Source organism: Pinus tabuliformis, chromosome 7 (assembly GCF_031772625.1).
Source record: "Pinus tabuliformis cultivar Carrire ecotype Pingquan chromosome 7, CPIR1, whole genome shotgun sequence".
NCBI lineage: Eukaryota > Viridiplantae > Streptophyta > Pinopsida > Pinales > Pinaceae > Pinus > Pinus tabuliformis.
This window is the reverse complement of record NC_142293.1, coordinates 641056213-641079936: the sequence shown is the minus strand read 5'-3', so window position 1 is coordinate 641079936 and position 23724 is coordinate 641056213. Positions and strand designations below refer to the sequence as shown.

The following is a 23724-nucleotide window of genomic DNA, read 5'->3' as shown; positions in this document are numbered from 1 at the left end:
GCATCATTCATCTATCGTGAGACAACAAAGGGTTCTAAGGCTAGGACTGAAGCAGCGAAGGTTTCTAAGGCTACGCTAAAGCAGCGAAGGATTCCTAAGATTGAATCAGAGGCAACAAGGGTTTTTGTGACTCTACCTAAGGCAGCAACCCTTCTTGAGGAAGGTTTCTTGGGACAACCCATTAATTTAAGGGCTGAATATTTGTCAGTGAAGTTTCTTGGGCTAGATCTGAGGCAGTGAGGAGCTTTTAACGCTCAATTATGATAGCGGATCAACCTTGAAGGGTCCCTCTGTGACAACGAGGGTCTGAATTGACCTCACTGTGGTTGCAGGCTACTCCTAGAGAATTTCTTATGGCAGCGGCACACCATTAAGATCAAATCTGTGGTGGCAGAATACCCCCTGAGGCCTTGTTGATGATTGTGGACCCTACATGAGCAACTCTTTGGCAGTTGATTGTCTATGTGACAGCAGAATCATTCCTAAGGCAGGTCTGTGGCGGCAGGATGTCCCCGTGGTTTGTTTGTAGCCTCAAACATCTATGTGGCATGATCTATGGCAAGACAAAGTCCAGCTAAATTGACTGTGGTAGTAAAGAGGTAGCAAAGTTTGCATGATTACTGAGGCTAGTTGTAAGGTCAGAGCAATAGTATTAAGACAGTAGGGTTTGCTAGAAATTGTTGTGAATCTAAACTTTAGTGTGATATTGGAAGGACTATGGGTTCAAAACCCTTTACATATTGTTGGTTTGGCTTGTTGAGTTGTTGGTAGAATTAAATACTAGTTATACTGTTTATTGCATTCAGTATTATCTTTGTTTGCAAAAATTGAGAGAATATTGTGATACTAGTTAGAATACAAATCCTATCATGTACTATTTTCAACCCTAAGGGTAATTTTTCCCTAAGGGATATTACAATTACAAGTCATTCATCAATGTAACTTTATATATAATAATCAACCCCTTATGTTGGGATTTCAATTTTCTAGCTTTCAACAGAAATCTCAAAAGAAACCATATAATTGTTAGTTTTTGTAGCATCAGATGTGTTTTAGCCTTGGAATTTTGTGGAGAGGCTAGAATACATGAGATCTCCAAAACCCAAAAGTCATTTCTAGAAATCTCACCTAGAAGTGTCTCAATTAGATTATTAGCCGATTTTTAAATATTTCCTAAGTCTAAACTTAGGGAATATGGTTAATTAATCAAAATTAATTGAGATAAGGTGAGAATCATCTAGAAACTCACATAGATCGATCCAGAAATTATCCTAGCCATTGATTAAGTTTTAATCTTGATCGTTGGTGCACCAACAGTGGATTATAAAAGGAAGTCGATGTGGTGATTGGGAGATCATCTAGTGCAGATACTCAATTGCCCAGGCAGTTCGATTTTCCCAGTAGCAGCAGCTCAGCAGAGAAGATGGAGCCAGAGGGTGAGTAGCAAGTGGAAGAGGAGAGAAGTAGCATTCTGGGAGGAAGATTTCCAGTTCCAGGAAGAGTCGAAGGAAGGAAGTCTGAAATCTCCAGAGGGCCAGCGTAGGCTCTACGTAGAGGGTGATGCAAGGAGCTTAGCGCAAAGGCTGGGGAAGCTATTTCAGAGGCAGAAAATAGCTAAGGGGTGAGAGAAAATTCTCACAATATTCTTACCAGTGTTTTCCTCAGATTAGATTGCCAGCTGGGCATCTAAATTATTGTACTCAAAATTGTTGTTGAATATTAATATTAAAATCCTCATCTGTTGCACTGGTTTTCCCAAGTTAGGTTTTTCTAGGGACAATTGTCCAAAAATAACTGTATTGAAATTATTGTGTGTGTGCTAGAATTTCTCAGTTTCCAGTATTTTACTTTCCGCAATATTTTTATGGTGAAAATTGCAGCTGTGATTTTATTCATTATTTGTCGTAGCAAATAAACTGCATAATCAATTTTTGAGTTAGAAGAATAATTTACAATAAGTTGCAATAGATAAAATTTCACAATAATCAAAGAGATCTCTCGTCTTGATAACATTCGAGAGAATTTGAAATCTTCCAACAGACAAACTGAGGAGGAAATTGAGCAATCTTGACATCCAAACACACAGATGGCTGGTAGTTGGAATTTCTCACTGCCATCTAAAAATCTTCTTAGAACTACAAGTGTGGTAAGCATACTATTTTGTGAAGGCTATCAAAAGGGATCATGGGTGAGAGAAGGAGATAAGGCATGAGTCTGCACAGATCCTCGTGTATGATATGATGTTTGACAGTAATATGTCACTCCTCATGTTGGGGGAAACCACAGATAAAGTGATAGGACTGCAACAAGAAGTTGTCAGAAAGAAATACATACACAAATATGCCAGTGCATTGAAATACACATATTGTTAAATTACACTGTTAAATACAAAATTCTAAAGCTGCAAAATTAATGTTAAAACCTTGGTCCAAGACTTGAAGGACCACAAGATAGATCACAGGATTGTACATGGATTTTTTGTCTATTCACGTTCTTCCTTTGACTTGGAAAGAAAGATGCGAAGACTTTCAATAGAGATTCTTAATTCGTGGTGCACCTTACGCTGAGGAAGTGGGATTGACCAAACAGTTGGCATGCCACCTTCAATACATGATACAATCCCCAACATCATTCACAGCTTATAAAAACCTAGACCCCAATCAACCTTGACATTATAGTCAATATGGATCCATTTTTAATTATCAATATCAACTTCAGACTTATCCAACATTCCCAACAGATAAAAGTGTCTCACTATTCTGGTAAATTAAAGTCCTTTCATGTAGAAACTTTACATGGGATTAAAATATTAATCTCCAAATTAACATCATACAAAAATCCAAAGATTAGGGATTTGCGGGTTCATTCAGTCAATTGTTAACCATGGTCTGATGTAAAGCTCCTCTAGAAAGTACAAACAGGATTGATTACATAATCGGTTAGTAACCTAAAGTTTAAACTTTAAAAAGATCATCTTTTTGAAAGGTTAGTCAATTTTTTTTGCTATATTAGATGGTAATATTTCTCGCATCGTAGAACATGCAGTAGGAGCTATGTGTTCATGTCAAATTTGACAGCTTACAAGAAGGATTATCTCATACCCTTAATTATGACTCTCTTGTTGAAAAATGTAACCAGGTTCGGTCTTCATAAATGTATTTAAGTCATTATGTAATGTACTTATCAAAATAATGAAAAAAAAATTTTTTTATTATTGCTACAACGACTTATTAAAGCATGGGTTTTATGCTTGGGTCATCTTTTATTAGTCAAAGTCCCCATTGTGGACTCCTAGGATTTATATTGAGTCATTAGAGTCATTGTACATTTTATGAGACCCTTCTTGGGCTTTTGAATCATGTAAAAAGGTTTATTATCAAGTCAAATAAGGTATTTCACACCTCCACACCAACTCAGCCTTAAAGAGATCAAGTCGGCCTCAAACTGGGCAAGTCAACCTGAACCAAAGCCTATATATACAAGCAGTTTGAATTCATTTGGACGCATCTCTCTCACAAGTTCAATATCCAAGTGAAGGAGTGCTAGAAGGATCAAGGTCGAAGGTTTTGGGCTCTCTTTCTCTCTCTTATGTTAAGTTACTGGGACAATTGTTGGATCGAAGTTTTACTACTGGAAGGGTCGAAATTCTAAAAATGTTGGGTCAAAGATTATGCTATTGGAAGGTCAAAATTCTGGATTTGTTGGGGTCGAAGTGCTACTGCTGCAAGGTCAAAGATCTAGGTCGAAGTTGCTAGAAGGTGAGGCTAACTTGGTGGTTGGAGGAGGTTTGTGTCTAGGTTGATGAGTCTTGGATTATCTCAAGAAAACTATTGAAGGAAGAGATTTTGACTAGGTTTTCCCCTAGAAAGTGGTTTTGCCCTGGCAGAGTACCTACATCTTGTGTCTCATGTTTTTGTGATCTTCATACACATATAATTTGGTAATTGCTTGATGAAAAAAAATATAACAAAGAAGTAAAAGAAGCCAACTTAATTCACAAGTAATTATCAAGAAAGAGAAATCTAACCCTAACTCTACTAGCATTGATTTCTCAACATGGTATCAAAGCTAAGGTCAAGGAAGATTGAAGATCACTCTGTTGGTTTGAAAGAAATGGTTACTCCCTCTATGATAAGTTATATGAGAATGGGATTCAATACTGCAGGAAGTTGGATCAAGAAGATCTTCTACTACTTATTCAACAAGGTCAAAAGTCAAGGGTTCTTGGTTGCACTTATAGGTTCACTTAATGATGATAATGCATGGATTATTGACAGTGGAACATCAAGGCATATGACAGGGGAGAGTAAACAACTTCACACTCTATCAAAGGAACCATCTTCTCATGTAGTGGAATTGGGAGACAACAAAAGCTATGTTGTTAGAGGCTTGGGATCAACATCTTTGAAGCTGGAGAATGGAGCTAAGCTACATCTCAACAATATATTATATGTTCCAGGTTTGAAAAAGAATTTTCTTTCAATTTCTTGCTTAGAAGATAAAGGGGATAGAGTTGTTTTTATTGATGGAAAGGTTTTGGTTTGGGGAAAAGATTCAAGTATTGATAAATCTAGGGTTACTAGAGTTCATGAAAGAAGCTTATATAGAGTCATAACACCATCTCCTCAAGCTCTAATTCATATGGAAATCAATCCCATTGAGCTATGGCATAGAAGATATGGTCATCTACACTACAAGGTCATTATTTTCCATGACCCTAATGTCTGGGATAGAGTCCTAAAATCTCTGATGCTACCAAACCAAGAATCACAATGATACTACTTTGCATAGCAGAATAGAAACAACAGTAAATCTACTAGTGCACAAAATATGGACAAGTTTTTACAATTTTCAACCCAACTTCGTTATATTAATCAACATATAATACAACAGTCTAGGGCTCCCATACTAGGGATAATGGCCCTCAAATATCCACTAGTACAGGAATACAAAACTAGGGCTTGGTGTCAGTCCATCGACAACCAATCTACCCTCTACAAGATACACTGACCATCTGGCTGATGTAGTCGACTCTCTTAGCTCCTCTCGGTCATATCCTAAACTTGCCTAGTCCTTCGGCGCCCGGTCTATAGCTCTTGCCTCTATCAATGCTCCAAGTACATCTAGCCACTAAACGTCAGCTATCCAATATGCTCACTAGTTGATCATTCGTCCATCAATGCATCAACATATCGAGACTCATGTCGAGTTGTTCACAACTCCACTTGTGAGCAACTCTCAATTTTCCCATTGTTGTTCCTCAGCTACTCAGGGAGTTCATCCCACTATGGTCTTCCTGCGTTGCTCCAATGAAGACCAACATAGGGCACAAAGGGTTGCCAACTATCACTGCAAGATGTCCATCTCCCACAATGAACACGGGCTAGGAGGACTGCCCACCATATGTTGTAGAAGTCCTTCTCCACATACAAGTTTAGAGCTGCTCAACTGCTCCTCTGGTTCGTCAACCCTTGAGCTCAACAACTTCCACTCTAGAAACCATCTAAGTCCATGAAGATGGTGGACACTTGACTCCAACTTGGGCACCATCACGCCGTCCTCCAACAGACCATAAATGCCCAATCGCCATCCACACTTGGTCCACTCTCATGTTGCCCTCCAACAGTCCACGAGTGACCAAGTTTGTTGTAGCATCTGCTCCTAGTTAGGGCATCCAACACCTATGGAGACCCTTCCTCTTGGCTTCCAACAAACTTCACAAATAGTCCTCTTCTAGGACACCTTCCACTGTGATATCTGCTCCTAGTTGGGGTTTCTTAACACCCAAGACAACCCCAACATATGGCTCCCACAGGCTGCAATATAACTCCCATCCAAACTGATCCAAAACACGGGTCCAACATAACGAAAACTTCACTTCAAGTCTGTTATGTCATGCTATTGTCATTTACTATTCCTGTTTAGGGTACTTGCACGCTACAACAGCCCTTATAACACCCACCCAAACTACCCTTAAACAACCGCGCTTTTGTTCATTTGTTGCAGCTTCCCTTAGAGGACTCCTCACCTTCTTTGTTTCTATTTAGGGCATAGAACAGCCCTCAACCTGCCCTATGCACCTCTGTTATAGGATGGTAAGGGTTGTGGCTTAACCACAATAGCCTTCTCAAGGCTGCGACTGCCCCTTCCAAGGTTTTTCCACCCACAAACGCCCTCAATATAGACCTACGTCTCTCCTCCTCATACTTGGCCCTCCTGCAAGTGTAAAACAGTCCCTCAATAGTCACAAGAAGGCTCCTATGCAACCTCTTCTCCTCGCAGAGATACCCTTCTTCCTGCGGCCCAAAAACAGAAGTCTCTCTCTTCCTTGAACGAGCTAATCCACTCCTTCTTCATTGCCTTTGTTGCACCTTTTGAATGTGTTGAAATGATCCTCACTCACCTCATATTTATACACAAACATGAGGGCTACATGTGGTGTCAACAAGTCTAATTTGGACACAACCCGACCTGCTCTTTTCTCCCAAATTAATCCACAATCACATATATTAAGTTAAAAAATTTATAACTCCATTTCTACAATTCAGAATCAAATGATCTTCGTTGCATCAGATTCATCTCGATGAGAGTTATCATCCTCATCCATCATATGTCGAAATGTGTCCATGGTTTTGTCCCAAATCACGATGGGTGCAAAACCCCAAGCTTGGGTTTCAAGTCCACAAGACCATTTGTGGAGCTCCTTCCTCCAAACCCTTGATCCTCAAGGTTTGGAGTACCTCCCAAGCTACAAAAATCAACAATTCCTACTCTTAATCAACTAGCTCATGGCATCCCCAATATCAAAGAAGATCGTGAAGGAGCTTGCAAGGGATGTTATTTGGGTAAACATACAAGAAAACCATTTACAAATAGTGAAACAAGGTCTAAAGAAATATTAGACCTCATTCATTCATCTTTACTATATAACATTCATTGATGATCACTCTAGAAAGACATGGTTCTATCTTCTCAAAAAAAAGGATTAAGAATTTGAGATATTCAAGGAGTTTAGATTTAAAGTGGAAACACTAACTGAAAGAAAAATAAAGACTTTGAGATCCGACAATGGTGGGGAATACACTTCTAAGAATTGATTGCATATGGTAAAGAAGCAGGAATTAAGAGGGAGTTCATTGTTCCCTGCTATCCAAAACAAAATGGAGTGGCCGAAACAAAGAATAGAACAATTGAAGAAGGTATACGAACAATGCTCCTTGATCAAGACTTACCAAAACTTCTATGGGGAGAAGCAGTAATGACAACAGTATATATTCAAAATAGAATTCCTCATAGAATTCTTGAGAATATGACACATAAGGAAGCATTCATAGGGAAAAAGCCAAATGTGGACCATCTTCGAATCTTTGGGAGTCCTGCCTATATCCACGTTCCAAAGGACAAATGAAAGAAGTTAGATTCTACAAGCATCGAAGGGATTTTCGTTGGCTATAGTCTGTCCTCAAAAGCATATAAAATCTACATCAAGGAAGGAAGACATATTGAAGTAAGCAGAGATGTTATATTTGATGAAAATCATGCCTGCAAAAGATCCGAATATATCCCTATTGATTCCAATGACGAAGATACACCAATATTCGAAGAAGAAGTACACCACGACAATCCCTCTACAATTCAAGAAGAAGAAGGACCAAGTGAGCCTATTCAACCTGTGATCATACCGAACACAAGGAAGAGACTAAATTGGTTAAAATTTACTCTTGAAGATGTTGAAGGACATGGAGCTGCGAAAAGAACCTTTAGAGAAAGCAAAAGGCCAAAAAGATATTTTAGATATGTTGCATATATGACAAAATTGATTGAAGCTGAACCATCTACATTTGAAGAAGCTACTCATCAAGAAGTATGGAAGAAGGCAATGCAGGAAGAATATCAATCCATCATGAAGAATGGGGTTTGGGAAATCATTCCTAGACCTAGTGACAAATCAGTTGTCACCTCCAAATGGATCTACAAGATCAAGCACACTGTTGATGGAAGTATAAACAAATACAAAGCTAGATTTGTTGCAAGGGGTTTCTCTCAAAAGGAAGGCATAGATTATGAAGAAACATTTGCACCCACCGCAAGGTATACTACCATTAGATCTTTGGTTTCATTGGCTGCTACAATGGGATGGAATATCCATCAAATGGATGTAAAGACAACATTTCTGAATGGGACCATCGATGAGGAAGTATACATTGAACAACTCGAAGGCTTTGAAGTAAATAGCAAAGACACTCATGTTTGTAGACTCAAGAAGGCCCTATATGGTTTGAAGCAAGCTCCTAGGGCATGGTATGCAAGAATGGATGCATACCTTCTAAGAATTGGGTTTGTGAAAAGTACTGTTGATCCAAATCTCTACATCAAGGTTGTGGATAATGAGCCAGTCATTATTCTACTATATGTAGATGATCTATTCATTACAGGTGTGGAGCGAAGGATACAAGAATGCAAGAATATGATGAAAGTCGAATTTGAAATGAAGGATCTGGCACTGATGCACTATTACCTAGGTCTGGAAGTATCGCAAAAGCCTGGGGAGATATATTTGTGGCAAGGAAAGCATATCATCAAGTTGTTGCAGAAATTTGGGATGATAGATTCCAAGCCCATGACTACTCCTATGATCACCAATCTCAAGAAGTTGAGGAGCTCTAACTCAAGTCTCGTAGATCCTACCTCCTATAATAAGTTGGTGGGTTCTCTAATGTATCTGGTAAATACTAGGTCGGATATATGTTTTTCTATGAATATTCTTACTCAGTTTCAGTTGGAGCCTAGTCATGATCACTAGATAGCTACCAAGCATATATTGAGATATCTTCGTGGCACTATACATCACAACCTAAAGTAGGATAGCAAGGAAGTCAAGCTTATTGTCTTAACAGATTCTGATTGAGGTGGCAATGAGACCGATAGAAGAAACATTATAGGTGGATGCTTTAGCTTTGGATCTGGCATGATCTTATGGATTAGTAGAAATCAAGATCGCGTTGCTTTGAGTAGTGCTGAAGCAGAGTATGTGGCTACATGTGAAATAGGAAAGGAGGTTGTATGGTTGAGGAAGCTTCTGACATATTTGTTCGAGAAGCCTCTGGGTCCTACTGTGATAAACTGTAATAATCAATGTTGCATCAAGATGTCTGAAGATCTCGTATTTCATGTTAGGACGAAACATATCAACAATGAGTTCCACTACATTAGGAACTTGGTGCAAGATGGGATTGTGAAGCTACAGTATGTCTCGATCGACGATCAGGTAGTTGATATACTAACAAAGTCTCTACCTAATAAGAAATTTGAATATCTTGGAAACATGTTTGGTTTAGTAGATATTGTAGATCTTGTTGAGGATGATAAAAGTTTGGAAGATATTTGTTGAGACCTTGTGTGTGAGACACATTGCCTGGGAGGACATCAAGCCAGCACTATGTGATGTTGTCTAGATCCCAAAGTAGGGAGGATGGCATTGGGCATAGAGCTCTAACCTAGGATACGCACCTGGATCCCTAGGTTGATGGTTAGCAAGTAAGCCTGATGGTACCTAGAAAGGCTGAAAGCTTTAGTCCATCTTAGCCCCACCCAGATAGATTTCCCTGGTCAGGAATCTAGTCCATGGCATTGCGGTGCCTAAATTCTTCATTGTTCATATGTTTTGAGATCTTTCTTGTACTTCAATATGTTATTATGAATACCTCCCTAGTTAAGAGGAAGTGTTGAAGAATGTAACTAGGTTCGGTCTTCATAAATGTATTTGAGTCATTATGTAATGTACTTATCAAAAGAATGAAAAAGAAAAAATTTATTATTGCTACAATGACTTATTAAAGCATGGGTTTCATACTTGGGTCATCTTTTATTAGTCAAAGTCCCCATTGTGGATTCCTAGGATTTATATTGAATCATTAGAGTCATTGTACATTTCATGAGACCCTTCTTTGGTTTTTGAATCATGTAAAAAGGTTTACTATTGAGTCAAATAAAGTATTTGACAGCTCCACACCAAGTCGGCCTCAAAGAGATCAAGTCAACCTATTCGACCTCACCTAAAGCCTATATATACAAGCAATCTGAATTTATTTGGAGGCATCTCTCTCACAAGTTCAATATCAAAGTGGAGGCAGAAAAAGTGCGAAATTCCAAGAAGAGAAGAAGAAGCGCTGGAAGGATCGAGGTCGAAGGTTTTGGGCTATCTCTCTCTCTCAAGTTACTGGGACAATTGTTGGATAGAAGTTTTACTACTAGAAGGGTCGAAATTCTGAAAGTGTTGGGTCAAAGATTCTGCTGCTGGAAGGTCAAAATTATGGATTTGTTGGGTCGAAAAACTGTTGTTGCAAGGTCAAGATCTAGGTCGAAGTCGCTGGAAGGTGAGGCTGACTTGGTGGTTGGAGGAGGTCTATGTCTAGGTTGAAGAGTCTTGGATTATCTCAAGAAAACTATTGAAGGAAGAGATTTTGACTGGGTTTTCCCCTAGATAGGGGTTTGCCCTAGCAGCGTGCTTACATCTTGTGTCTCGTGTTTTTGTGATCTTCATACACACATAATTTGGTAATTGCTTGATGAAAGATAATATAACAAAAGAATAAAAGAAGCCAACTTAATTCACAAGTAATTATCAAGAAAGCTAACCCTAACTCTACTAGCATTGATTTCTCAACATCTCTCACATATAAATTGGGAGCCTTAAAATTTTGAAACTTCATAATTTTTTATGATCATGTCTGACAGTATTTCTGATGCATAAAACTATAGTCAAGATGCCTTGCACTTGTGTATGTGTCTATGTAGTATGGAGCAATTTAAAATACATTCTCCCTTATAATTTCATGATATACCTTGCATCTTTTGGCCAAATTGATGGCATCGGATGGGCGTGCATCCACACTAAGCATTGCCTTCTCTTCTGGCTGTAAATTGCAGAAGCTTCATTAAAAAACGGAAAAATGTGTCTTTCCCTCAAAAATGAAATCTACTAAAATGGGATCTTGTTTCTTAATCATTTATAATTAAACTCCTTGGGAGCGTTTTGTTACAAGTTGAATACAAAGAGGAAGAAATCTTGCATAACTAACAAAATTCTCCTATAATAGATGTTGGTCAGACCTTGCCAACGTATATGCGAGCATAATATGTGTTCACCACTCTTTCTGTGATTCGTATCATTCGCACCTGCAATTTACATATATATAAAACATTCAACCTATCAAGGAAACCTCTATGAAATGGGTCAAGAATTCACACTGTCTAAGATAAGATAATTCTATTAATGTCCAACAAATGTACCATGAATGTATAAGAAAAATAAATCTGGTTAATTAGCAATCGAGAAACTACACTGTACAAAAAAATTGTTTATGAACAAAAACAAGAAAAATGTGCCTAATAAGATGAAACATTATTTGCATCCAGCAAGGAATCGTTGCATGTGGACAGTAATTTGATTCTTACTTCATATCCAAGAGTTCCCACTAAATCTCTCATCAACTGAAATGGATTTGGACGCCCCTGCATTGGTTCAAAATTTTGGTTCTGTAAGTACAAATATTATAACTAAAATGATCAAAACAATCAATCAGAGTATCACATGCAACTGCAATGTACGTAAGCACTAAAACTGAAATGGAAAAAGAAATCAAACACAGCATCTGATAAATGCAAATAAATGTTGATCAAAGCTATCAAGATGGAAAACCACTATTACCCCTTTCACATCTTCGTGCAATGCATCTATAAGCTTTCCAATAGCAAATTCACCTGCCAAAGTGAACAGCTTGTTAAATCAAACAAACACATCAGATATTTAAAAAAAATAGCCATGAAAGAGCTGAATCTCAACAGAAGTAATGACTATTGTGCAAGACGAGAAGACTAATGTTTCCCTTAACTGAATGTCAGAACATTGGCATATTCTTATCCTTATAATCCCTTGATATGCAATATATTCATTGTCAATAGATATGATGATCTATGCAGGACCCCTTTTATGGTATAGAACTAACAGCATCTACATTAATTTTCTGATCAGATTCCCTGGATTTAGGATCAGACGATCCATTTTGATTAATGTCTGTAACCAAGGTCTGTATGAGTTAATAACCTTGTTTCGGAATAACTTTGTCCTTGGTGAGGAAAATTAAGTGACACATTATGCTTGAGAATTGGAGCAAAGTTGTGGTCCAACTGTTGCCACTGTATAGGTCATGAAAATCTTATCTCCTAAACAGTTTTCTTCTTTGGAGACTAACTAAAGATTAAGAAGCAAAAAATTGATTAAACGGCATTTTGAATTCACTTCACTTCATCTGGATTTTAAAATATTATTCTAACAAGAAAAATTTTAGTTCAAATATTAATAAAACTATAAGAAGCATATGACAAGAAAAAATCAGCTCACCAACAATAATCGGCAGCAAGAGGTTTCCATCACAAGCAATTCTGAGGAAAATTGTTGGATTTCGAAACCGCCGGAGAAGACCATGTTCAATAAAGCTGATTTGATCGACCTCAGATTCTTTTGCTTCATTTATGGGTGTTGTTAACTGGTCAGATGAATGCCATAAGTTTGATGATCCTGATAACCCCTGCTTTCTCAGCTGCTGATGTTTCACTAGCTCTGTATTTTAAGCAGTAGGAAATTGAGAATTATGGATAAATTCCAAAACCTTGGAAATAGCTTGCTATTTTGTAAAAAATTGAGTTGTAGATTTTTGGGTCAGAGATGATAATTCAAATGCTGACATCATATGCAGACAATTTCTGACAAAATCTTACTTTTTTGAAATAAAAGGGATGATGAAGAACCCAAAGTAAAATCAGTGACCAAAAACTTTAAAACCCATAGGAAAATCAAACTTAGGCATTCATGAACCACAAATTGACAGCAAATACAGTATTGGTTCACCAGTGATTAAAATGGAATCACCACTGGCATTCTCAAAATTGAATGCAAATAGGAAATAATGCTTTAACAAAGATGCAAAAGGACCTAGATCATGTTTTGATTTTGTTACTTAAGAATGTAATTCAACTGTCACAACTTTAGAATCATGTAAACAAAATTCAAACAAGAAAAATCATATTTCAAGATTAAAAGCAAAAGTAATGCATGAGATGCCAAAGGGACTAAAAAAAAATGAGTTTAAACTAATGCCAAGGAATAAAGAATATATACAGAAAGAGATAGGGGGGGAGGAAAATAGAGCATCCATCTCTAAGTTTAGGGTTTTGCAAGGATGGAAAAGACTCAAAAGAGGTGTCAAAAATAGTATAGGATGAGACAAACCAGTATTGATGAGGGTTTTCAATGGTGGTATGTACAACCAGGAAAGTGTGCAGGAGATCCATGGTACTAGCATGACATTTGCTAGATCAAAGGAGTTTTCACCAAATGTGGGTGATGTGACCCATTTCCTAATGGCTCTATCAGAAGGATCGTTTGGCTTGTCAAAATCTTGCTTAGATTGAAACAAAAAGGGATCTCCGTCAATTGGTTATGGGACTTGTTACCTCCCAGATCCTTGGTGTAAAATTCCCTAGGCGCAAATTATAAGATCCCAAGGGCAACTTCGGCAAACTACCCATCATCACCTTAGTAGCCTTTCCCTTCTCTTTAGACTAGATGAACTCTATCCTAGCAGGAAATCCTTGTGGTTAACTAAACTAAATGTGTTCCTAAAAAAAAGGAGCAAGGGAGCTTAGAAAACAGAATAGCTTTTTGAGATTTTTATAATTTTTGGGTGGTGAAAGAAAGGGAAGACCAGTGTCTTATCTTGCTTGAGCTATGGAGTCAAGTTAGCCTCTTTAGAGGGCTATCCTTATGAAGGATTACGGGTTGTAGACAGCCAAGCGACACGTACAACAGACCTAATTTGGCAACTAAAGATCGTAGATTTGAAGAAATCAAAGGCCCATGAAAGATCTGCTTTCAAGACAACACAAAGGGAGGCCCTGGCCTAAATATTCTTTACAAATGCAATAAATCTAGTAACGTTAAATCATAATGTTCTCCTCTTTAAAAAAAATGACACAAAATTCAAGGAGTAGAATTCATCACACATAACCTCTTCCAATGTAGCAAGCCTGCTCCTCCATGGCCCTTAAGTCAATTTTGGCATCCACAAATCTGAAATGTTAGCTACCAATATTGCACCAAGAAGAATTTGCCTCACATTCAACAAAAAAGCAGTCATTTCTACAAAAGCTTACACAAAAATAGAAAATACTTTATTCCAAAGCTTGGGAGTTCTTTCACTCACCTTACAAATGCAGAGAGTAAACCCTTATATAGGTTTCTATTCTATCTTCTCTTACAATAAACAAGTATTTATCTCCCATGACCCATTAATTTTCTAAGCAATAATAATAAGATAACAGTCTCAACAACTTTGTTACTAAAAGTAGCGATGAGTTGTTGAGATCCACAATAACCCCCAAGAGATTACAATAAAAACAATACAGTAAGGCTCTCAAGTGAGTAACTCCAATAGATATCAAAACATAGTAAAATAATGGAGTTAATTAGCAACCACTCCCAAGAATAGAGCTAGATAGTAGGACACCTCCTTTAGATGAGGGTTTGATCATATAACAACTTCCAAAAATAGTAATTGACTCTCTCCAAAAGTGCACCCTTCAAAGAGAATGATCCCACATATTAACCATGTCTCAAGATAGTGGGACGTCCTCAACAAAGGACATCTCCCTCATCATCACAAAAGGTAAAGCAAAGAGGCCTCAAATGGAGTGCTCAAGAGAAGTGGTCCACAGCCATCCAAACCCAAGTGTAACCACCTTCAAAATATGTCTAATAAAAAACTCCAATTGCACCTATGGCTCCAAAGTCAAGTGGATCTCATAAGAGGAGGTTGATTAGCATAGAATAGACACCATGAATAAAGGGTTAAGTCAACAAAGACCCAAATATCCTCATAATGCATGGAACGACCTTCCTCCTATGAGAAAATGGCTTCAAACCAGGTGAAATGCCTCCACATGTGTGCAAGTAGGGAAGTGCTCTATGTAAGTTAGGTATCATTGTATGTGTCCATCAGATAGTTCAACTTCAACCTCAAAATAGAACATGAAAACCAAACGCTCTAGCAATGGAGTCTAACTATGCAACAAGGAGTGGAGTGGATGGGCCCTGATGCTGTTAGTTTTTGTAGCATCGGATTAGCCACGAAATTTTGTGGAGAGACTAGAATACAAGAGATCTCCAAAACCCAGAAATCGTTTCTGGAAATTCCGCCTAGAAATGACTTAATTAGATTATTAACCAGTTTTTAAATATTTCCTAAATCTAAACTCGAGGAATATAGTTAATTAATCAAAATTAATTAAGTGAAGGTGTGAATGATCTAGAAACTCACACGGATCGACTTCAAGTTAATCCTAGCCATCAATTAAGATTTAATCTTGGTCGTTGGAGCCCCAACAGAGGATTATAAGAAGAAGTCGATGGGCACTTGGAGAAGACACTTGAGAGGTTTGATTTCTGAGTAGACCGATTTCTAGAGTAGCAGTAATCAATTGCCGAAGAGAGAGCTAGAGATCGAAGCAGTGAGACACGGTAGAGACAGTGAAGCCAGAGGAAGGATTCCATATTCGATGAGTGCATTTGCAGAGAGGCGAATGAGCTACTGTGAGGCTGACGCAGAGCAGTGTAGTAGCTTTTAGAGGCATTTTCGAATCTGCTGGGGAAATCCGAGCTTTAGTGCCAAAATCTAGACAAAGGTTCCGGAGGCCAGGAGAGACATTTTCCCAAACAGCAGCAGACTAGATGGATTGAGGAGAAGCTGGTTCGAACCGAGTGCAGAAGGGACTGCGCTAGCGTGACGCAGTAGTTGCGCAGAGCCAATTTGGACTGCTCAATTTGAGCTGAGGTTAGAGCCCGGATTTGCCTATGGAGTGAGGAAATTTTCTCACTAGATTTTTCTTGCCAATATTTCTTTGTAGGATTGCTAGTTTCGGCATCCAGTTGTACTCAGATTATTTCACTACTGCTTAATATTAAAACCCTCAGCTGTTGCATCAGTTTTCCCAAGTTGGGTTTTTCCGGGGACATTTGTCCAAAAATCACTGTGTTATTTTATGTGTGTGTGCTAGCATTTCTTCTAGCGTTTATTCTTCCGCAGTTTTATTTGTGTAGGTTGCAGTGTGAGTTATTCAGTATTTACCGTAGGAAACGGTAAATAAATTGTTAAATTAAAATAACAATTAAGAGAATAATTTCCAATTGTTGCAATAAATTCTGGTTTACAAAATTTTCACATGGTATCAAAGCGCAGTTGATCAGCCGGAGAGCTCAGTAGCGAAGACAGAAGGAGTTATGTTGTTTAGTGTCAGCAACAAATCAAAACCCCAAAGGGCAACGCAATCACTTTGCCAAGAGGTCGAGTTACTTGAGGAGATTCGATTTTCCTGAGTGAGGGATAGAAAAATTCAATCTCTCCAGATCGATTGATTCAAGATGCAGAGGGAGCAACTCAATGCTTTTTCACAGAGCAGATCTCTAGTTGGACACAGTAGTTTTGTAGCAGTTTGCTAAAGCAGAGCTAGCGTCGGGTGGAAGGAAGAAGAGCACACACTGAGGGAAAATTTTCCTCAGGGAACTTCTAGTCTCAAGAAGCCTGATTTTCCTTGCAAATCAGCAATCTGAGCAGAGTTTCTCACTCCAGAGGGGAGTGCAAATAGCTGGGCAGCAGTTGAGTGGAAGGGAAGAGGTGGTTTTTGACATTCGTTGAGATGGCCACTGCCGAGGTTCGTGATCAAAACAGGTTGGATGGAGCTTCCAACTATATCATCTGGAAGGCAAGGATGTCCTTCCTTCTAGATGAATATGGCCTGAAACCATATATTGATGCAGTGGTAGAAGTTCCCCAAGATGTCGATCCGCTGAAGGAGTACAGAAAGGAGGTGGAGCGGGCGAAGAGGTTGATCCTAGACGGAGTCTGAGATCACATCGTTTCACACATAGTGGCCAAGGGAATGACAAAAGAGATGTGGGAGACTCTCTCCATGCTATATCAGGGCACTTCTGAGCAACAGAAGATGTACTTAGACAAGAAGCTAGATGCATCAGGATGCAGAAGGGGGAAGGCATAAACCCCTTCCATACTAGGATTCAGGAGGTTCGGGACCAATTTTCAATTGTTGGGACAGCGCCTCAACCCACAGAGCTAGTGCGATTGGCACTAAACAATGTCTTCGAGGAGTGGCAAGTATTCATCCAAATTATTTTGGGCAAAGATACCTTGCCAAGGTAGGACAGGATGTGAGTCCACTTGCAGCAGGAGGAGTTGAGACGAGCTCTATTTAAGAGCTCCATCAGTGGCATGGTTTACGGAATTTTCATAGTTGCCTCAACATCTAGCAGGTCTTGTAGAGGGGTGCTCTACAAGGAAATCACTAGACTAAGTGACAACAATGAGGTGTGGCCCATTGTCACCACAACCACTACCCCCTGCTCTTTATGGACTTTCACCAATGGGAGGCTTCTCAATAGATTGGTCACCTATGAGAGATATTCTAGGCTTAAAAGGTTTAAGGTGACACTAGAAGCTACTAAAGGATGGCCCTTCTTAAGTACAAGGTTCAACTAAAGAGACTAAGGCATTTCACATCCTACAGAAAGGCCTAATTAGAGTGTTGATTTGGGGTAGCGTTGGATGTGCTCTAGCCATGAAAATTGGTGGAGAGGCTAAAGCGCATGAGATCTCCACGACCCAGAAATCGTTTTGGAAAATTCCATCCGGATGAGGAGTTATTAAAATAATTAATATTTCTAATGAGTTCCTAAGTCTAAACTTAGGAAAATAAAAATATTAATGGGTATTAATAAAGATAAGGATGAGAAGCTTCTAGAGACGAAGATCAAGTCTATTTTAATATTAGTCGTTGATTAGGGACTTAATCTCGGTCGTTGATTCATCAACAGGAAAAATATAAGAGGAGACTTGAGGGTCAGTTGGAGATACACCAGGAAAGACCAGTCACTTCGATTTCTGGAGCGAAGTTTGCTGAGAAATTCGAACTAGAGGTCTGGATTGCAGTGAGAGGCAGGGATAGTGTCAGAAGACCAGCGTAGAGATCAGAGAGGCAAACACGAAGCCAATCAGAAAGACGCAAAGGCAGATGGATTGCGCAATGACTGGAGGGCCTACGTGGGTGATGTAGAGAGGTCAAGTGCTGACGCAGTGAGGCAGAGTGTTGACGCAGAGGGTCTAGGAGCTGTGTAGAGGCTAGCTAGACTGACGCTAAGCCTAGGGGAAGCGCCGAAGAATTTATGGTATTATTGTTGTGTGGTTATCTCTGTTGGATGAGCCAGTTTGGCACCCTAGTTGTACTCAAGAAAAGCTGATTAATAAAATCCTCCTCTACTGCACCGGTTTTCCCGCATTGGGTTTTTCTGGGGACAATTGTCCAAAAATAACTGTGTTGATGTGTTTGATTCTTGTGCATGTATTTGTTTCTGTATAATGGTGTGATATCTGCAGTAGAATTTATTTTAATATTTACTGAAGGGATTTCGTAAATAACTTATTAGAAAATAAGTAGGTAAAATAAATCAGTTGCTTCAGTAATAGAATTTTCACATGGTATCAGAGGAAAGAATCAGAGACAGAAAGGGAAAATCAATTATGGGTCAAGATCATGATGCAGAGGCATCTACGTCAGGAGACTCGTGCAGATTTTCAGAAAATTGCACAAGAGATAGAAATTTCGATTTCTCTATGTTGGCTTCCAGATTGGAAGAAGAAGTTGCTTGTGTAACAAGCTCTGCATCATCAGAGGTATGGTATATAGACAGTGGAGCCTCCTAGCATGTGAAAGGAATCTGGGAATGTTTCTCAAATTATCAAGAGGAAAGAATGAATTTTCAGATCACCATGGGGAATAAGGTAAAGTGTACTCCAGTAAGGAAGGGTACCATAGTTTTTCAAACAAAAACGGGAGAGCGGTTCCGAGCTACCAATGCGCTGCATCATGCATGTGCCAGGACTAGGAATGAACTTACTTTCCGTATCACAACTTCAAAGCAAGGGCTATGACGTTTTCTTCATTAAGGAGAAAGTATACATCAAACGCCCGAGTTGGAAAAAGAAAGTGCAGATCGGAATCAGAAGTAACAGGTTGTACAGGGTACAGCTAGAATCACCAATGGCACTGATAGGCAGTAATGGAGACAAAGATTTGAATGAACTATGGCACAGAAGAATGGGACATTTGCACCATGGGGCTCTGAGAATTCTCAGGAAAACTGTAACAGGAGTTCCAGATCTTAGAACAGAATGAGATGATTGTTGATTTGGGGTAGAATCAGATGTGCTCTAGCCACGAAATTTGGTGGAGAGGTTGGGGCACATGAGATCTCCAATACCCAGAAAGGGTTTGGGCATATTCTAAACAGATCAGGAGGTATTAAAATAATTAATATTTTTAATGGAGTCCCTAAGTCTAAACTTAGGGAAAATAAAATATTAATTTGTATTAATATGAATCTGTGTTAGAGTGGTCCAAAAGACATGGATCAAGCCAGATCTAATCTTAGTCGTTGATTAGGGACTTAATCTCGACCGTTGAGATGTCAACAGGAAAAGTATAAGAGGAGGCTTGAGCGACACTTGGAGAACACACCAGATGATCAATCATTCTATTCTCTAGAGCGAGGTTTGCAAAGAGAGATAGAATCAGTGATCGGGAGAGCAGCTGAGGGGCATTGAGTACAGAGAAACAGAGAACGCAGAGGTTGTGCCGGGAAAGCAGCGCAGCAGCCAAAGAGAGTGACGCAGAGCCAGCAAGGGCTCACGCAGGGCCACGCAGAGGCAGCCAAGTGTTGCGCAGAGCACCAAAGGGACCAGCGCAACAGGCGCAGAGGCTCCCAGAGCTGACGCAGGGCCTCCTGGGGCTGACGCAGGGCTGACGCAGCCAGCGTGAGACAGAGAGGGGCTGACGCAGTCCAATTTGGGCAGACGCTGGAGTTGCAGGAGCAATTTTGTGCTACGGAGCTGCCAGAAGGATTTTCCGGGGTTTCAGCCAGGAGATTTCTCTCAAACTGAGGTATAGCTGCTAAGGAAATTATTTGTTGGGTAGCCCAGTTTCGGCACCCCAGATTGTACTCTGATATTGCTTAATAAGAAAACCCTCAGATCGCTGCACCGGTTTTCCCGCATTGGGTTTTTCCGGGGACATTGGTCCAAAAATAATGGTGTCATGTGGTGTGTTTGTTCTTGTTTCTTTTAGTTGTTGATCTGTAATATGTTGAGCATGCACTGGTGTTTATTTTCAGTATTTACTTTGTAAATAGCTTGTTAAAGAAAAATAACAAGTAGGTAGGAATAAATCAGAAAAAGTGCATGAAGGGTTTCTAAATTAAGTAAACTTAGAAACTTCAACAATGATGTATGCAGAGGATGTGCTCTGGGCAAGTATGCCAAAGCAGCGTTTCCTAGAAGTAAAAATAGGGCCAAGAGTGTACTAGGATTGATACACTCAAATATCTGCGGACCAATGTCCACTAAAGCTCTTAGTGGTGCCGAATACTTTGACACCTTCATCAATGAACACTCTAGGAAAACTTGGATTTATTTTCTGAAAACCAAGGACGAGATTTTATGTTGATTCAAAGAGTTCAAGGCTCTGGTGGAGAATCTGACAAGAAAGGAAATAAAAGTTTTGCGCTCAGACAATGGTGGAGAATATGTCGATAAGGACTTCACCGATTTTTGCGCTAGGGAGGGCATCATAAGAGAGTGGATAGCTCCTTACAATCCAGCGCAGAATGGAGTAGCAGAAAGGAAGAACAGGACTATCATGGAAGCAGCTAGGGCCATGATGTATGATCAGGATATGCCAAATTTCATGTGAACAATGTTGAATTTTCTAAGTCTATCTGTTAGAAAATTAATCTAGATTCGGCTGGTTTATTTCTTCTACTCGTAAATTTTGAACAAGTTATTTAAAACATTTAAATACCGAAATAAGCACAATACAGTCACAACATCTACAGATCATTAGCTGGAAGAAAACAAACACACAAGTGACACTGTTATTTTTGGACAAATGTCCCCGGAAAAACCCAATGCGGGAAAACTGGTGCAGCTATTCTGAGGGTTTATTATTACGTAGTATTTCCTAGAGTACAACTGGGTGCCTAACCGGCTCACCCGACAGAGAAAAATACACGGCAGCAATACCTCTATATTCAGAAACAAGTATTCAGAAAACATGTCCCACAAAACCCTCTCCAGCGACTCTAAAGCTCAGCACTGGCCCTTCTGGCCTCTGCATCAACCCCAAGACCCTCTGCGTCAGCCCTCTGAGGCACTGTGCAGCCTCTAGGACCCTCTGCGTCACTCCAACAACCTCTACATGGATGACGCAGTCCCTCTCGCCTCTACGTTGTCTCTATTGGGCTCTGTGTGGCCTGAATTGGCTGCTGCTCTCGCTCTCTCTGCTTCTGCGCTGGTCTCTCAGTACTATATATGCCTCTCTGTCCAGTACTCACTGCCCCTCGCTGCTGATCACTGATTCACTTTTGCCTAGCAACCCCGCCCTAGCAAAATGAATGACTAACCACTCTAGTGTATTCTCCAATTGACCCTCAAGCCTCTTCTTATACTTTTCTCGTTGGTCCTTCAACGACCGAGATTAAATCTCTAATCAACAGCTAAGATTAGATTTGGCTTGATCCATGACTTTTGAAACCTTCTAACCCAGTTTTATATTAATGCCCATTAATATTTTATTTTTCCTAAGTTTAGACTTAGGAACTCCATTAAAAATATTAATTTTTTTAATATCTCCCAAACCGGGTACAATTTGTACAAACCATTTTTGCGTCTTGGAGATCTCATGTGCTTTAGCCTCTCCACCAATTTTCATGGCTAGAGCACATCCGATGCTACCTCAAATCAACACTCCCTCTTAGCGAGGACTATGCTCTAGTAATACTCCTCACTGAGCATCACTCTGATTATCCGACACTGATACCTGTGCTGATGCTAGGCCTCCCCCGCCAAACATCCTCTGCACTGTTGCATCCTATACTGTTGTCCATGGCCCTGCCACTACCACTGTTGCATCCGTACAATAGCTCCCTCTACATCCGTGTTGTTGTTGGTCCATCGTCCCAACAATGCACCTACACTGCATCCCCCTCTCATCATGTTGCATCGTGTTACTGCTAACCGCTACTGCACTGCAACTCAGTGACTGAAAAGTAACTAACTGATCCACCCAACTTCTAACATCCCAGTCAGGCTAGAAACACTCCCGATGTTGAAGCTCTCTCAACTGCTTACAAGTGCTCCCTCTACTGACCTTTGCGCTGCTGCAATAACTCCCTGCATCTCGCATCGTTGCACACCTTTTTGTGCGTGCCTCTCGCATTGTTGCAGCCTGCTAGCCTCGCGCTGCCCGAGGACTCCTGCACTGTAGCACTCTCCGTCGCTTCATCTACATCCGTCTCTACTGACATCCACCAGCCCTGCTACTCCTCTTCGAGGCTCCCGTAGCAAGGTATAATCCAAGAGGGTGGGTACCTCAAGGATCCTGCCCCTCATCACCTGTAGTCCTCCTGACTACAGCTCGATGTCTCCCCACTTCTTCTCAAGTGGCACATGAGCATTTATGGCACAATCGTCATCCTCCTTGACTTCTTTCTCCGCCTTCGCTCGCACTGCCTTAGACTTAGAAGCCTCTCCCTTACTCTTCTTCCTCGGACACTGGTTCACATAGTGACCCAGTTCCCCACAGTGGAAGCACTTGACCTTGGAGAGGTCCTTCTTCTTCCTCTTCTCCTGCTTTCCCGCAGATGCTAGAGCCGCATCCTCTCTCTTCCTTCTTGATCCTAAACCCTTTGCTACTACTTCCCGTCTTGGTCAACCATCTGATCTCTTCTTGACGAAGAGCCACCCACAGTTCTTCCCAATGTCGAAGACTCGCCCTACCCAATATGCTCTGGACAAATGTCTCCCACTCCTCGAAGACTGCGTTAAGTGCGGTTCTCACCATCAATTCCTGATTCGGCGTGGCCCCTATGGAAGTCAGTGGGTCACGGATCTCCTTCAACCGACCGAGAAAGACATCTATCTGCTCTCCCTTCTGCATCTTGTATGACCTTAGCTAATTCTCCAGGAGCATCTTCCTCTGCACAAGAGTATGCTGGTACAATGTCTTCAAAGTGTCCCACATCTCCATTGTCATTTCCTTCTCGGCAATATGTTGGACCACATGATCCTTGACCCCATCAAGGATGATGCACTTTGCCTTAGCCATTGCCTCCTCGTACCTTTCATTAGCTACCGGGTCAACTGGGATAGCCATTACTCTCAAGGCGAAGCCCTTGATACGATGTTTGTCTAGAATGGACAAGATCCTGGCCTTCTAGACCACAAAGTTGGACGCTCCATCCAACTTGTCCTGATCTCTCAGCCCATTCACGGCCATCTCTTTGCTCTTCTCTGTCAACTCCTCCGAGTCTCTCTACTTCCCACCTGGAAGTTCTCAGTTCGACTCCTGCTGAGTCTCTCTACTTCCCTTCTAGAAGTTCTCGATTTGACTCCTGCTGAGTCTCTCTACTTCCCGTCTGGAAGTTCTCGGTTCAACTCCTCTGAGTCTCTCTACTTCCCGTCTGGACGTTCTCTTCTAGACTCCCTCTGAGTTCCGATTTCCCTCCTTGGAAATCCTTCTGCCAATCGTCAAGTTGCTCCTCTC

At 40.3% G+C, this 23724-nt stretch overlaps 1 protein-coding gene across 5 annotated transcripts in view; it reads right to left on the bottom strand.

The window, feature by feature from the left end:
- Positions 1-23724, bottom strand: part of LOC149249082 (Wound-responsive family protein) — a 239986-nt gene that overhangs the window by 181731 nt on the left and 34531 nt on the right. For 4 of the 5 annotated variants that reach the window (XR_016266723.1, XR_016266722.1, XM_089458613.1 and 1 more), the window contains exons 2-6: positions 12404-12622; positions 11711-11763; positions 11458-11514; positions 11113-11178; positions 10845-10916 (exon numbers count right to left, since the gene is read on the bottom strand). Coding sequence is in view for 2 of the 5 variants with exons in the window: in XM_089458613.1 (XP_089314739.1) it covers positions 10845-10916; positions 11113-11178; positions 11458-11514; positions 11711-11763; positions 12404-12622 (467 nt within the window). In the remaining 3 variants the exon portion in view is untranslated. The remainder of the gene's footprint in view (positions 1-10844; positions 10917-11112; positions 11179-11457; positions 11515-11710; positions 11764-12403; positions 12623-23724) is intronic. The other variant, XR_016266724.1, reaches the window with a different exon arrangement.